Source organism: Procambarus clarkii, chromosome 55, assembly GCF_040958095.1.
Source record: "Procambarus clarkii isolate CNS0578487 chromosome 55, FALCON_Pclarkii_2.0, whole genome shotgun sequence".
NCBI lineage: Eukaryota > Metazoa > Arthropoda > Malacostraca > Decapoda > Cambaridae > Procambarus > Procambarus clarkii.
This window is the reverse complement of record NC_091204.1, coordinates 25995387-26008872: the sequence shown is the minus strand read 5'-3', so window position 1 is coordinate 26008872 and position 13486 is coordinate 25995387. Positions and strand designations below refer to the sequence as shown.

The following is a 13486-nucleotide window of genomic DNA, read 5'->3' as shown; positions in this document are numbered from 1 at the left end:
TTACTGGCAGGGGGTTGGTGCTGGAACTGTAGCTCCACCCCCCCCCTCTACTGGCAGGGTGGATGGTGTTGGACCTGTAGCTCCACCCCCCACCTCTACTGGCAGAGGGTTGGTGCTGAACCTGTAGCTCCAGCCCACCTCTACTGGCAGGGGGATGGTGTTGGACCTGTAGCTCCACCCCCCACCTTTACTGGCAGAGGGTTGGTGCTGGACCTGTAGCTCAAGCCCCCCTCTACTGGCAGGGGCTTGGTGCTGGACCTGAAGTTCAAGCCCCCTCCCCTCTACTGGCAGGGGGGTTGATTCTGGACCTTTAGCTCCAGCCCACCTCTACTGGCAAGATGGGTTGTTTCTGGACCTGTAGCTCCAGCCCACCTCTACTGGCAGGGGGTTGGTGCTGGACCTGTACCTCCAGCCCCCCTCTACTGGCAGGGGGTTGGTTCTGGACCTGTAGCTCCAGTCCCACCCCTCTAATGGCAGGGGGGTTGGCGCTGGACGTGAATCTCCAGACACCCCCTCTACAGGCAGGGGGTTGGTGCTGGACCTGTAGCTCCAGCCCACTTCTACTGGCAGGGGGTTGGTGCTGGACCTGTAGCTCCAGCCCCCCTCTACTGGCAGGGGGGTTGGTGCTAGACCTGTAGCTCCAGCCCCCCTCTACTGGCAGGGGGTTGGTGCTGGACCTGTAGCTCCAGCCCACCTCTACCGGCAGGGGGTTGGTGCTGGACCTGTAGCTCCTGCCCCCTCTACTGGCAGGGGGTTGGTGCCGGACCTGAAGTTCCAGCCCACCTCTACTGGCAGGGGGTTGGTTCTGTACCTGTAGCTCCAGCCCACCTCTTCTGGCAGGGGGTTGATTCTGGACCTGTAGCTCCAGTCCCACCCCTCTACTGGCAGGGGGTTGGCGCTGGACGTGAATCTCCAGTCACCCCCTCTACAGGCAAGGGGGTTGGTGCTGGACCTGTAGCTCCAGCCCACTTCTACTGGCAGGGGGTTGGTGCTGGACCTGTAGCTCCAGCCCCCCCTCTACCGGCAGGGAGTTGGTGCTGGACCTGTAGCTCCAGCCCACTTCTACTATCAGGGGGATGGTGCTGGACCTGTAGCTCCAGCCCACCTCTACTGGCAGGGGGTTGGTTCTGTACCTGTAGCTCCAGCCCACCTCTTCTGGCAGGGGGTTAATTCTGGACCTGTAGCTCCAGTCCCACCCCTCTACTGGCAGGGGGGTTGGCGCCGGACGTGAATCTCCAGATACCCCCTCTACTGGCAGGAGGTTGGTGCTGGACCTGTAGCTCCAGCCCCCCTCTACTGGCAAGGGGTTGGTGCTGGACCTGTAGCTCCAGCCCCTCCTCTACCGGCAGGGGGTTGGTGCTGGACCTGTAGCTCCAGCCAACTTCTACTAGCAGGGGGATGGTGCTGGACCTGTAGCTCCAGCCCACCTCTACTGGCAGGGGGTTGGTGCTGGACCTGAAGCTCCAGCCCATTTCTACTGGCAGGGGGTTGGTGCTGGACCTGTAGCTCAAGCCCACCTCTACTGGAAGGGGGTTGGTGCTGGACCTGTAGCTCCACCCCCCCCCTCTACCGGCAGGGGGTTGGTGCTGGACCTGTAGCTCCAGCTCGCCTCTACTGGCAGGGGCTTGGTGCTGGACCTGTACCTCCACCAACCCCCCTCTACCGGCAGGGGGTTGGTGCTGGACCTGTAGCTCCAGCTCCCCTCTACTAGCAGGGGCTTGGTGCTGGACCTGTAGCTCCACCCTCCCCCCTCTACTGGCAGGCGGTTGGTGCTGGACCTGTAGCTCCACCCCCCCCTCTACCGGCAGGGGGTTGGTGCTGGACCTGTAGCTCCAGCCCCCCTCTACTGGCAGGGGGTTGGTGCTGGACCTGTAGCTCCACCCCCCCCCTCTACCGACAGGGGGTTGGTGCTGGACCTGCAGCTCCAGCTCCCCTCTACTGGCAGGGGGTTGGTGCTGGACCTGTAGCTCCAGCCCCCCCCCCCCTCTACTGGTAGGGGGTTGGTGCTGGACCTGTAGTTCCAGCCCGCTTTTACTGGCAGGGGGTTGGTGCTGGAACTGTAGCTCCACCCCCCCCCTCTACTGGCAGGGTGGATGGTGTTGGACCTGTAGCTCCACCCCCCACCTCTACTGGCAGAGGGTTGGTGCTGGACCTGTAGCTCCAGCCCACCTCTACTGGCAGGGGGATGGTGTTGGACCTGTAGCTCCACCCCCCACCTTTACTGGCAGAGGGTTGGTGCTGGACCTGTAGCTCAAGCCCCCCTCTACTGGCAGGGGCTTGGTGCTGGACCTGAAGTTCAAGCCCCCTCCCCTCTACTGGCAGGGGGGTTGGTGCTGGACCTTTAGCTCCAGCCCACCTCTACTGGCAAGATGGGTTGGTTCTGGACCTGTAGCTCCAGCCCACCTCTACTGGCAGGGGGTTGGTGCTGGACCTGTACCTCCAGCCCCCCTCTACTGGCAGGGGGTTGGTTCTGGACCTGTAGCTCCAGTCCCACCCCTCTAATGGCAGGGGGGTTGGCGCTGGACGTGAATCTCCAGACACCCCCTCTACAGGCAGGGGGTTGGTGCTGGACCTGTAGCTCCAGCCCACTTCTACTGGCAGGGGGTTGGTGCTGGACCTGTAGCTCCAGCCCCCTTCTACTGGCAGGGGGGTTGGTGCTAGACCTGTAGCTCCAGCCCCCCTCTACTGGCAGGGGGTTGGTGCTGGACCTGTAGCTCCAGCCCACCTCTACCGGCAGGGGGTTGGTGCTGGACCTGTAGCTCCTGCCCCCTCTACTGGCAGGGGGTTAGTGCCGGACCTGAAGTTCCAGCCCACCTCTACTGGCAGGGGGTTGGTTCTGTACCTGTAGCTCCAGCCCACCTCTTCTGGCAGGGGGTTGATTCTGGACCTTTAGCTCCAGCCCACCTCTACTGGCAAGATGGGTTGGTTCTGGACCTGTAGCTCCAGCCCACCTCTACTGGCAGGGGGTTGGTGCTGGACCTGTACCTCCAGCCCCCCTCTACTGGCAGGGGGTTGGTTCTGGACCTGTAACTCCAGTCCCACCCCTCTAATGGCAGGGGGGTTGGCGCTGGACGTGAATCTCCAGACACCCCCTCTACAGGCAGGGGGTTGGTGCTGGACCTGTAGCTCCAGCCCACTTCTACTGGCAGGGGGTTGGTGCTGGACCTGTAGCTCCAGCCCCCCTCTACTGGCAGGGGGGTTGGTGCTAGACCTGTAGCTCCAGCCCCCCTCTACTGGCAGGGGGTTGGTGCTGGACCTGTAGCTCCAGCCCACCTCTACCGGCAGGGGGTTGGTGCTGGACCTGTAGCTCCTGCCCCCTCTACTGGCAGGGGGTTGGTGCCGGACCTGAAGTTCCAGCCCACCTCTACTGGCAGGGGGTTGGTTCTGTACCTGTAGCTCCAGCCCACCTCTTCTGGCAGGGGGTTGATTCTGGACCTGTAGCTCCAGTCCCACCCCTCTACTGGCAGGGGGTTGGCGCTGGACGTGAATCTCCAGTCACCCCCTCTACAGGCAAGGGGGTTGGTGCTGGACCTGTAGCTCCAGCCCACTTCTACTGGCAGGGGGTTGGTGCTGGACCTGTAGCTCCAGCCCCCCCTCTACCGGCAGGGAGTTGGTGCTGGACCTGTAGCTCCAGCCCACTTCTACTATCAGGGGGATGGTGCTGGACCTGTAGCTCCAGCCCACCTCTACTGGCAGGGGGTTGGTTCTGTACCTGTAGCTCCAGCCCACCTCTTCTGGCAGGGGGTTAATTCTGGACCTGTAGCTCCAGTCCCACCCCTCTACTGGCAGGGGGGTTGGCGCCGGACGTGAATCTCCAGATACCCCCTCTACTGGCAGGAGGTTGGTGCTGGACCTGTAGCTCCAGCCCCCCCTCTACTGGCAAGGGGTTGGTGCTGGACCTGTAGCTCCAGCCCCTCCTCTACCGGCAGGGGGTTGGTGCTGGACCTGTAGCTGCAGCCAACTTCTACTAGCAGGGGGATGGTGCTGGACCTGTAGCTCCAGCCCACCTCTACTGGCAGGGGGTTGGTGCTGGACCTGAAGCTCCAGCCCATTTCTACTGGCAGGGGGTTGGTGCTGGACCTGTAGCTCAAGCCCACCTCTACTGGAAGGGGGTTGGTGCTGGACCTGTAGCTCCAGCCCCCCTCTACTGGCAGGGGGTTGGTGCTGGACCTGTAGCTCCAGCCCACCTCTACTGGCAGGGGGTTGGTGCTGGACCTGTAGCTCCAGCCCACCTTTACAGGCAGGGGGTTGGTGCTGGACCTGTAGCTCCAGCCCCCCTCTACTGGCAGGGGGATGGTGCTGGACCTGAAGCTCCAGCCCACTTCTACTGACAGGGGTTGGTTCTGTACCTGTAGCTCCAGCCCACCTCTTCTGGCAGGGGGTTGATTCTGGACCTGTAGATCCAGTCCCACCCCTTTACTGGCAGGGAGGATGGCGTTGGACGTGAATCTTCAGACACCTCCCTCTACTGGCAGCGGGTTGGTGCTGGACCTGTAGCTCCAGCCCACCTCTACTGGCAGGGGGTTGGTGCTGGACCTGTAGCTCCAGTCCACTTCTAATGGAAGGGGATTGTTGGTAGACCTGTAGCACCAGCCCCCCTCTACTATCAGGGGGTTGGTGCTGGACCTGTAACTCCAGCTTCCCCCCTCCCCCACTTCTACTGGCAGGGGGTTGGTGCTTTACCTGTAGCTCAAGTCCAACTCTTCAGGAAGGGGATTGGTGCTGGACCTGTAGCACCAGCCCCCCTCTACTATCAGGGGGTTGGTGTTGGACCTGTAGCTCCAGCTTCCCCCCCCCCCCCACTTCTACTGGCAGGGGGTTGGTGCTGGACCTGTAGCTCCAGCCCCCCATCTACTGGCAGGGGGTTGGTGCTGGACCTGTAGCTCCAGCCCATTTCTACTGGCAGGGGGTTGGTCCTGTACCTGTAGCTCCAGCCCACCTCTTCTGGCAGGGGGTTGATTCAGGACCTGTAGCTCCAGTCCCACCCCTCTACTGGCAGGAGGGTTGGCGCCGGACGTGAATCTCCAGACACCCCCTCTACTGGCAGGGGGTTGGTGCTGGACCTGTAGCTCCAGCCCCCCCTCTACTGGCAAGGGGTTGGTGCTGGACCTGTAGCTCCAGCCCCCCCTCTACCGGCAGAGGGTTGGTGCTGGACCTGTAGCTCCAGCCCACTTCTACTAGCAGGGGGATGGTGCTGGACCTGTAGCTCCAGCCCATTTCTACTGGCAGGGGGTTGGTGCTGGACCTGTAGCTCAAGCCCACCTCTACTGGAAGGGGGTTGGTGCTGGACCTATAGCTCCAGCCCCTCTCTACTGGCAGGGGGTTGGTGCTAGACCTGTAGCTCCAGCCCACCTCTACTGGCAGGAGGTTGGTGCTGGACCTGTAGCTCCAGCCCACCTTTACAGGCAGGGGGTTGGTGCTGGACCTGTAGCTCCACCCTCTCCTTCCTAGTGGCAGGGGGGATGGTGCTGGACCTGAAGCTCCAGCCCACCTCTACTGGCAGGGGTTGGTTCGGTACCTGTAGCTCCAGCCCACCTCTACTGGCAGGGGGTTGGTGCTGGAACTGTAGCTCCAGCCCACTTCTAATGGCAGGGGGTTGGTGCTGGACCTGTCGCTCCAGCCCACTTCTAATGGCAGGGGGTTGGTGCTGGACCTGTAGCTCAAGTCCAACTCTACTATCAGGTGGTTGGTGCTGGACCTGTAGCTCCAGCTTCCCAACCCCCCGCTTCTACTGGCAGGGGGTTGGTGCTGAACCTGTAGCTCAAGCCCAACTCTACTGGAAGGAATGGTGCTGGACCTGTAGCTCCAGCCCCCCTCTACTGGCAGGGGGGTTGGTGCCGGCATTGTTTGGAAGTTTATTAGCATTTTCAAGGCTTCAGTTTCTTCGATCCCATCAGTGGTCTGTTTTGGTTCACTGTCTTCCTGGATGCTTTCCCGGTAGGTTGGTGGAGTGTCACCCACCTGGGTTCCCGGGTTCAATAGAGGATCACAGGTTCAATCACCATGCAGGCCAGAAATGGTTAACATCTTTCCTGTTGCCTTTCACCTGTTGCCTCTGTTCACCAACCAGTAAATATTTATCCAGGAGTTAGGCAACTATTGTGGATTGTATGTTAAGGAAAGTCAGTAGTTGACCTTGGGGAACCCCGATAAACCTAGGAACAGGCTTCCTCTCCTCAAAACTCAACTCTTTATCTTGTGGTATGACCTATGAGAGAAAATAAAAAACTTACTGTTAATTGCTTCTGGGGGATCTCTCTAGTGATTTCCTGAACTATATTCATGATGCTGGAGGCTGAGTCTCCCAGGTGTACTGGGTCAGCTGTGGCACCTGTCTCTGTGATCATCATCTCCAGGGCCTCCCTGATGGTCTCCTGCACCTGTCATTACCAACACAAACATTAATGGTGGAGGCTGAGTCTCCCAGGTGTACGGGGTCAGCTGTGGCACCTGTCACTGTGGTCATCATCTCCAGGGCCTCCCTGATGGTCTCCTGCACCTGTCATTACCAACACAAACATTAATGGTGGAGGCTGAGTCTCCCAGGTGTACGGGGTCAGCTGTGGCACCTGTCTCTGTGGTCATCATCTCCAGGGCCTCCCTGATGGTCTCCTGCACCTGTCATTACCAACACAAACATTAATGGTGGAGGCTGAGTCTCCCAGGTGTACGGGGTCAGCTGTGGCACCTGTCTCTGTGGTTGTCATCTCCAGGGCCTCCCTGATGGTCTCCTGCACCTGTCATTACCAACACAAACATTAATGTGGAACCTGGACTATAATGAAGTATCAGGTTCTTAGTACAGTAACTGGACTATAATGAAGCATCAGGCTCTAAGTAACTGGAAAATACAAGTAACGTTTTCTCTACACTGACCACAGTGTTTCTCTACACTGTGGTCAGTGTAGAGAAACACCAAGATGATAGTTGACATGTGTGTAGTGAATCTGAGTGCTGACAACAGTGTAGAGAAACACCAAGATGACAGTTGACTTTATTAATAAAAATGTTTCAGGTGTTAGAGCAAAAAGTTTCCTATATATAAAGTCTACTCTCATCTTGTTGTGTGTCCATGTCAAAAGTGTTTATATAGAGGCAATACTACACACAGTTAGGTAAGAACAATGTGACCTTCAGCAGCGTACCTTCACTGAGGTGTGGACAGTCTTGACATCTGGGAAGAGTTCCTGGCACTTCTGGAGCCAATCTTCCATCTTCATGCTGCACTCATCAGCTGTGTCTATGGTTGTGTCAACCTCCTGCGCTGTGTTGACTGTGTCGAGGTTCCCCAACATGGCCTGCAGCTGAGTCTTCCCTTCCTCTCCTTGTGTTGTCATATCCACCACACTGGTATCCTCCAGCTCCAAGAGCTTCATTGCTGACTTGTTCTGCTCTACCAGATCATAGAGTTTGTCCTGGAGCTGGAGGTGGTGAGTCTTCCAGTCCCCCAGCTGCCCCCGGTACTCCCCCAGCTGGGACAGTACCTCTTCACAGCTAGTAATGAGGCTGCTGATGAAGCTCTTCTGCTCCTGCACCAGGGAGCGTAACTTCTTGCTGATTCCTCTTGCAGGAGCTTTAATGGGTTTTGCTGATAACGTTTTCTCTGGTACAACCTCGATACCTTTTAGTTTTCTGATAAGGGCCTCCACAGCATAATTAATTGGAAACCGAGTAGCAGCTGTGGCAGCGTGCTCGGCACGGCAGCTGGGGCAGGTCAGCTGCCCATTCTTGATACCATTGTTAATACACTGGGAGCAGAATGTGTGTCCGCAAGGCAGTGTGCCAGGCCGTAGCTGATTGTCATCATAATTGTTAAAACACACTGAACATTCCTCTGGGTTGTTATCCTGTGGAAAAAAATATTTGGTTAAGCTAGAAGAATTTACAACAAAAAGCAATATTACATTATTGTACTGTATTTACCAATACAAATTATATAATATTTACTTAATTTCTTTGTACAGAGGAGCCTCGGTGTTTGCACTGCTCATAATTCGCACTTTTCGGTATTCAGACGCTGTGTTCATGTTCGGTATTCGTCTGTTTGCTCGGCATTCAGATGTAAACACGTGCCCTGATGCATCAGTTTCACCATAGCTGTTGTTCAGTGCACAACCTACTACACTTTTCTCTTGGATATTTTTTATATTCTTATTGTAAATAAGTCACCATGACACCTATGAAAGTTTGTGATATGAGTCAATCAAAAAGAAAAATGGTTAGAATCATGATACAGATGAAGAAAGAACTCACAGCTAAATATGAGAGTGGTACCTGAGTGTCAGCTCTTGTTACAGAGTTTGTTATGCCTAACTCTAGTTCTCTATTAAAAGAAATGTGTTCAAAATGAGGGAAAGTGTAAACCTTTTCTTGAAATTATCACCTTGACAAACTGTGTTACAAATCTGTTGAATGACAGTGCTATGGCTAACTTTAAAAACTTTTTAATGCACAGGCAAAAACAATCATCCTTGGACAAGTCACTTGTAAGGAAAGCGTTCAGTGAGTGTAATGAGGGAAACAGAAAAAGACAGAAAAGAGAAAGAACATCAGAAGCACAACTTCCAGAAGTTTTAATGTTAGGGAACTCCCCTGCCAAAGAACATCTCTCTTCCTCTGCCTCACTAGTTTCCACATATGCCATCAACTCTCCGAAGTACAGGTAAAGTGTAGTGTGTTAGCATTTATTCCATTTAATTATTGTATAACTATACAGTATTTATTTTTGTGGTTTGGAACTGATTAATCCAATATACATTATTCCTCACTAGCTGTACTTGGCCACGCGTTGATGTGGCTCAACAACACATGTGCGTTGTTGAGCCACAGCAACCTTCCCCTGTCTCCCAGTCCTCCCCACCATTCCCCAGTCCCCTCATCCTCCCAACCATTCCTCACTCCCCAGTTCCCTCGTCCCCAACCATTCCCCACTTCCCCGTTCCCTAGTCCTCCCCACCATCTCCTCCTCCTAACCATTCCCCACTCCACCATCCCTTCGGCCTCCTAACCATCTCTCACTCCCCCGTCCCCTCATCCTCTTCACCATCACCCACTTCCCCTGTCCCCTTGTGCTCCCCACCATTCTCCATTCCCCGGTCCCCACGTCACCATCCCCAACTCCCCTCATCCCCTCATCCTTCCCATCATTACCCCCTCCCCTGTCCCCCCTCACCATCCCCCCCCCACTCCCGCCCCCTCATCCTCCCCACCATTCCCCACTCCCTCGTCTTATGCATTCCCAAATGATCTGATGTTCCCATCACTGAAATATAAGAAAAACAGTTAAAAAACAGAACAAAATGAAAAAACAAAAAAAAACAATCTATACTCACAAAATTTACTGAATGATAAAAACACAGCTCAATTCCAATGCCATGTCACACAAAATAATTACTGTAGACACTCGATTATCCGGGATTCGAATATCCGGAAAACACCCATATACGGTCAAAATCGTGACCGGATAAAGTTATCTCAATATCCGGCCAAAATGTCCATAGGAGCCGGAAAATCAGGTGTTTGTCCGGATAAAAATCTGGGCCGGTTAACTTGCTGCCGATGTTGCAATATCCGGACAGTCAGCCGGACAAAGAGTGAACTGTCAGGATATGAAAGCCAGGCCGCGGGCCGTACCGTATTAATTCCATACGGCTGTGGCTCGAGGCGCATGGTGTAGGCGGGGTGGGGTGGGGTGGTTGGTATCGGGAGAGAAGGGAGCGTTGGGAGGGACCACCTGGGGGGATAAGGGGGATGTGGAGCGGCCTATACACTACAGTACAGGAATTACCATTAATTTTAGAACAATTCATCATAGCCAAAAACAAAAGAAATACTAGAATACTAAATATTTTTTCCAGTGTTCTGACATCAATTTTCGTGTTACGTCTTCCATTTTGGTATCAAATTGTGCGCAATCTAAAGGCGCGTATTTTAAAACTAGTCCCATAATAATAAAACAATAAATAAACTTTAACAAATATTTTAACTTTTGGACACTTTTTAACACTCAATCACGACAAAATTATTTATATCTTTCCAGTGTTTTGACATCAATTTTCATGTGACGTCTTTCATTTTGGCATCAAATTGTGTGCAATCTAAAGGTGCTCATTTTGAAACCACACCCAGATTGATCAGTTAAAATTGTAATTTTTAACAAATATTTTAATGGATGATTTCAGACCGCGTCATCCGAGACGGCCCAGGAGAAAAACGGATGTCACTGGAAAGCGACATCGAAGCGTGAAAGTGTTATTAATACACTCACCAACACAGGTTAGTGACAACTGTTATGAGCCACCAGTCCCTCATAATATCCACCCCACCCAATATGAGAGTTATAGTATTTCATACTTATACCCTGTTTGGACTGGCTTATAACCCATTAATATGCAATACAGCATGTGTAGTTAGGTAGGTAGTACTGAATTTATAAGTGTTTCAGGCTCTCCAGACAACAGTATCAACAAAAACTCCATGATTTGCTCATCATCAGCTCTACTGAACTGCCTGAAGTACAAGAAGGTCAAAACTGTTCGAGTGTAGCCCATCAACTGATTACATCAGAGATAAACTTTACTGATACTATTAAATCTATCAGAATAGATAAAAACAATCACCACAGCACCAGGCAGATGCTCACTAAACTAGCTTATCCCAATGATAAGTAAGACCTCATTCAAGCAGCTACAAATATAAAACCAATCTTTATATTAATGAGTGCCTTACCAAGCAGCGTTGATCCTCCTCTACAGACTGCATCATATTATATTAATGAGTGTCTTACCATGCAGCGTTGATCCTCCTCTACAGACTGCATCATATTATATTAATGAGTGCCTTACCAAGCAGCGATGATCCTCCTCTACAGACTGCATCATATTATATTAATGAGTGCCTTACCAAGCTGTGTTGATCCTCCACTACAGACTGCATCATATTATATTAATGAGTACCTTACCAAGCAGCGATGATCCTCCTCTACAGACTGCATCATATTATATTAATGAGTGCCTTACCAAGCAGCGTTGATCCTCCTCTACAGACTGCATCATATTATATTAATGAGTACCTTACCAAGCAGCGTTGATCCTCCTCTACAGACAGCATCATATTATATTAATGAGTGCCTTACCAAGCAGCGTTGATCCTCCTCTACAGACAGCAAGATATTCACAAACAAAACCCAAATCTTATCAAGCAGTGCTACACCAGGAATGGAACGATCATTGCTAAGAAAGAACAGGCAAAAGACATGAAATCAAAAGTGTCCAACAATTACTGGTTTTCTTTGTTGATTGTGACATAACTGGAAGTCAGCAAACTTCCAATGTCATTGCTGAGAGTAACACATGAGTGACCAAGCCTTACTGAGAGTAACACATGAGAGACCAAGCCTTACTGAGAGTAACACATGAGTGACCAAGCCTTACTGAGAGTAACACATGAGTGACCAAGCCTTACTGAGAGTAACACATGTGACCAAGCCTTACTGAGAGTAACACATGAGTGACCAAGCCTTACTGAGAGTAACACATGAGTGACCAAGCCTTACTGAGAGTAACACATGAGTGACCAAGCCTTACTGAGAGTAACACACGAGTGACCAAACCTTACTGAGAGTAACACATGAGTGACCAAGCCTTACCTTCCCTAACCATATTTATATTTAGACTTTTTATATTTGTATATTAGTTACTAAATGCTTCCTTTTTATATTATTGGCTTCAGTTACATGTAATTTGCCCTCTTATAACTGTTACTACAAACACTTCAATTTTATACAATGTAATAATTCTTTGAATGCCTAATATGTCTAGTTATCAGCTTCTTAGCTTAAAATATTTGCAACTTATCCATTTGTCTGTCACTACTAAGACTTCAATTTCACAAAATTTTATAAACCTTCAATTCTTAATTTGCCAATGTATCTGAATCTTTAATTCATTACTTTGTGAATTAAAAAATATTCATTTAATTTTTCGCTTATACATACCTGCCCATTAATATTAGCTACTAGTCCTATCTGTTGTATAATATTCCTATATTGTTAATGGATTCTTAAACATTAAGTACATGAGTGTCTCCAGCTTATACGTGTTTGTTTCTATGGCTTACCCTTATCCAGCTTGTCTTATTACCATATAATATTACTGTATTACAATCTTAAGAGATTACTGAATTTTTAATTTGATTAATTATATGTATACTATTTTATTAACTAATATGAATCTGAATCCATTTATTTATTCATACTCTTAATTATTTTTCTAATTCTCACTTTGTTCTCTCTTTTCTTCGCCTGTTTACATTGCATATCCTTGCCCAGCTTGTATTATTACCATATGATATTAATGTATTATAATTAATCTAATTCTAATATATGTATTATAATTAATCTAATTCTATAATATGTATTATATTAATTTTATTATATGTATTATATTAATTTTGTTATATGTATTATATTAATTTTATTATATGTATTATATTAATTTTATTATATGTATTATATTAATCTAAGTCTTAACTTAGCTAATTATTTGTAGTCAAGTTGAATGATGGTGTTGACCTTGGTCGGCAGGGCAGGGCTGGTGAGAGCTGTGTACTGTACACACACTCTACCTCGTCCACTTCAATATCCATATTCACTAGTATCAGACACCTGTGATAGGTCTTTGTCCAGATTTGTGTTATCAATATCGCTGGCATGGTCATCTTCAAGCAATATGCCCTGTATGTCAACATCAGAGAGTGTTTTCTCAACAACACAGCTGGCTGGGGACTGGGAGCTTGATGTGAATACGTCTGACATGGTTGTTACCTTCAACATGAGCCTGCCCACTACCGGCTATGTGGCAAGCTAGTAATTTTTTTCAAGCTGACAGACGCTCACTGGAGGCCCTCAAGCCTCCATCTTGTACCCAAGCTTTGAATTATACAATACACCTATGATTGCCTTAACCAGCTCTGCCCCCAAATATGGCAAACCCCTGGTGCGCAGAAAATAAATTGTTCGCAAATTTTTTTGTGCTTCTAATAATGTTAAATACCCTTCCATGATCATATATATATTGAAATAAATACGAAATTGTACCTACTTTGGCCGCAGTGTGGTTCAGAAAATCGCAGGTGATGTCATGGTTTGGTGGTCGCCCGAGGCATAGACTCCCGGAGCCACTACCACTTTTTAGTGATATTTCCTCACATATCACTAAAAATCTTCTGCATCTTCCAAAATCTATCGTGTCTGTCTTCATTATCATTGTTCTCAAAGTGCAGGCACCTGAGAAGCAGCAGGAACCTATTACGTGACATGTAACTGTTGAACACGAGGGACGGAACAAGGCTGTCTTAGCTCCAATAATCCTGGATCACTTGTCTTTGTGATCAAAATGTTTCATCATCATCATGCTCAACGCCAAAAACACATACATTTCCTCATTTGTCGTGTCTGTCCATGGTGTCATGCGAGAGACAGGTAAAA

The 13486-nt window shown here is 50.4% G+C and overlaps 1 protein-coding gene across 2 annotated transcripts in view; it reads right to left on the bottom strand.

Annotated features, from left to right (window-relative positions):
• Window positions 1-13486, bottom strand: part of LOC138352915 (tripartite motif-containing protein 59-like) — a 64106-nt gene that overhangs the window by 21218 nt on the left and 29402 nt on the right. The window contains exons 3-4 of one of the 2 annotated variants that reach the window (XM_069305561.1): window positions 7146-7847; window positions 6234-6380 (exon numbers count right to left, since the gene is read on the bottom strand). In XM_069305561.1, the coding sequence (XP_069161662.1) occupies window positions 6234-6380; window positions 7146-7847 (849 nt within the window). The remainder of the gene's footprint in view (window positions 1-6233; window positions 6381-7145; window positions 7848-13486) is intronic. The other variant, XM_069305562.1, reaches the window with a different exon arrangement.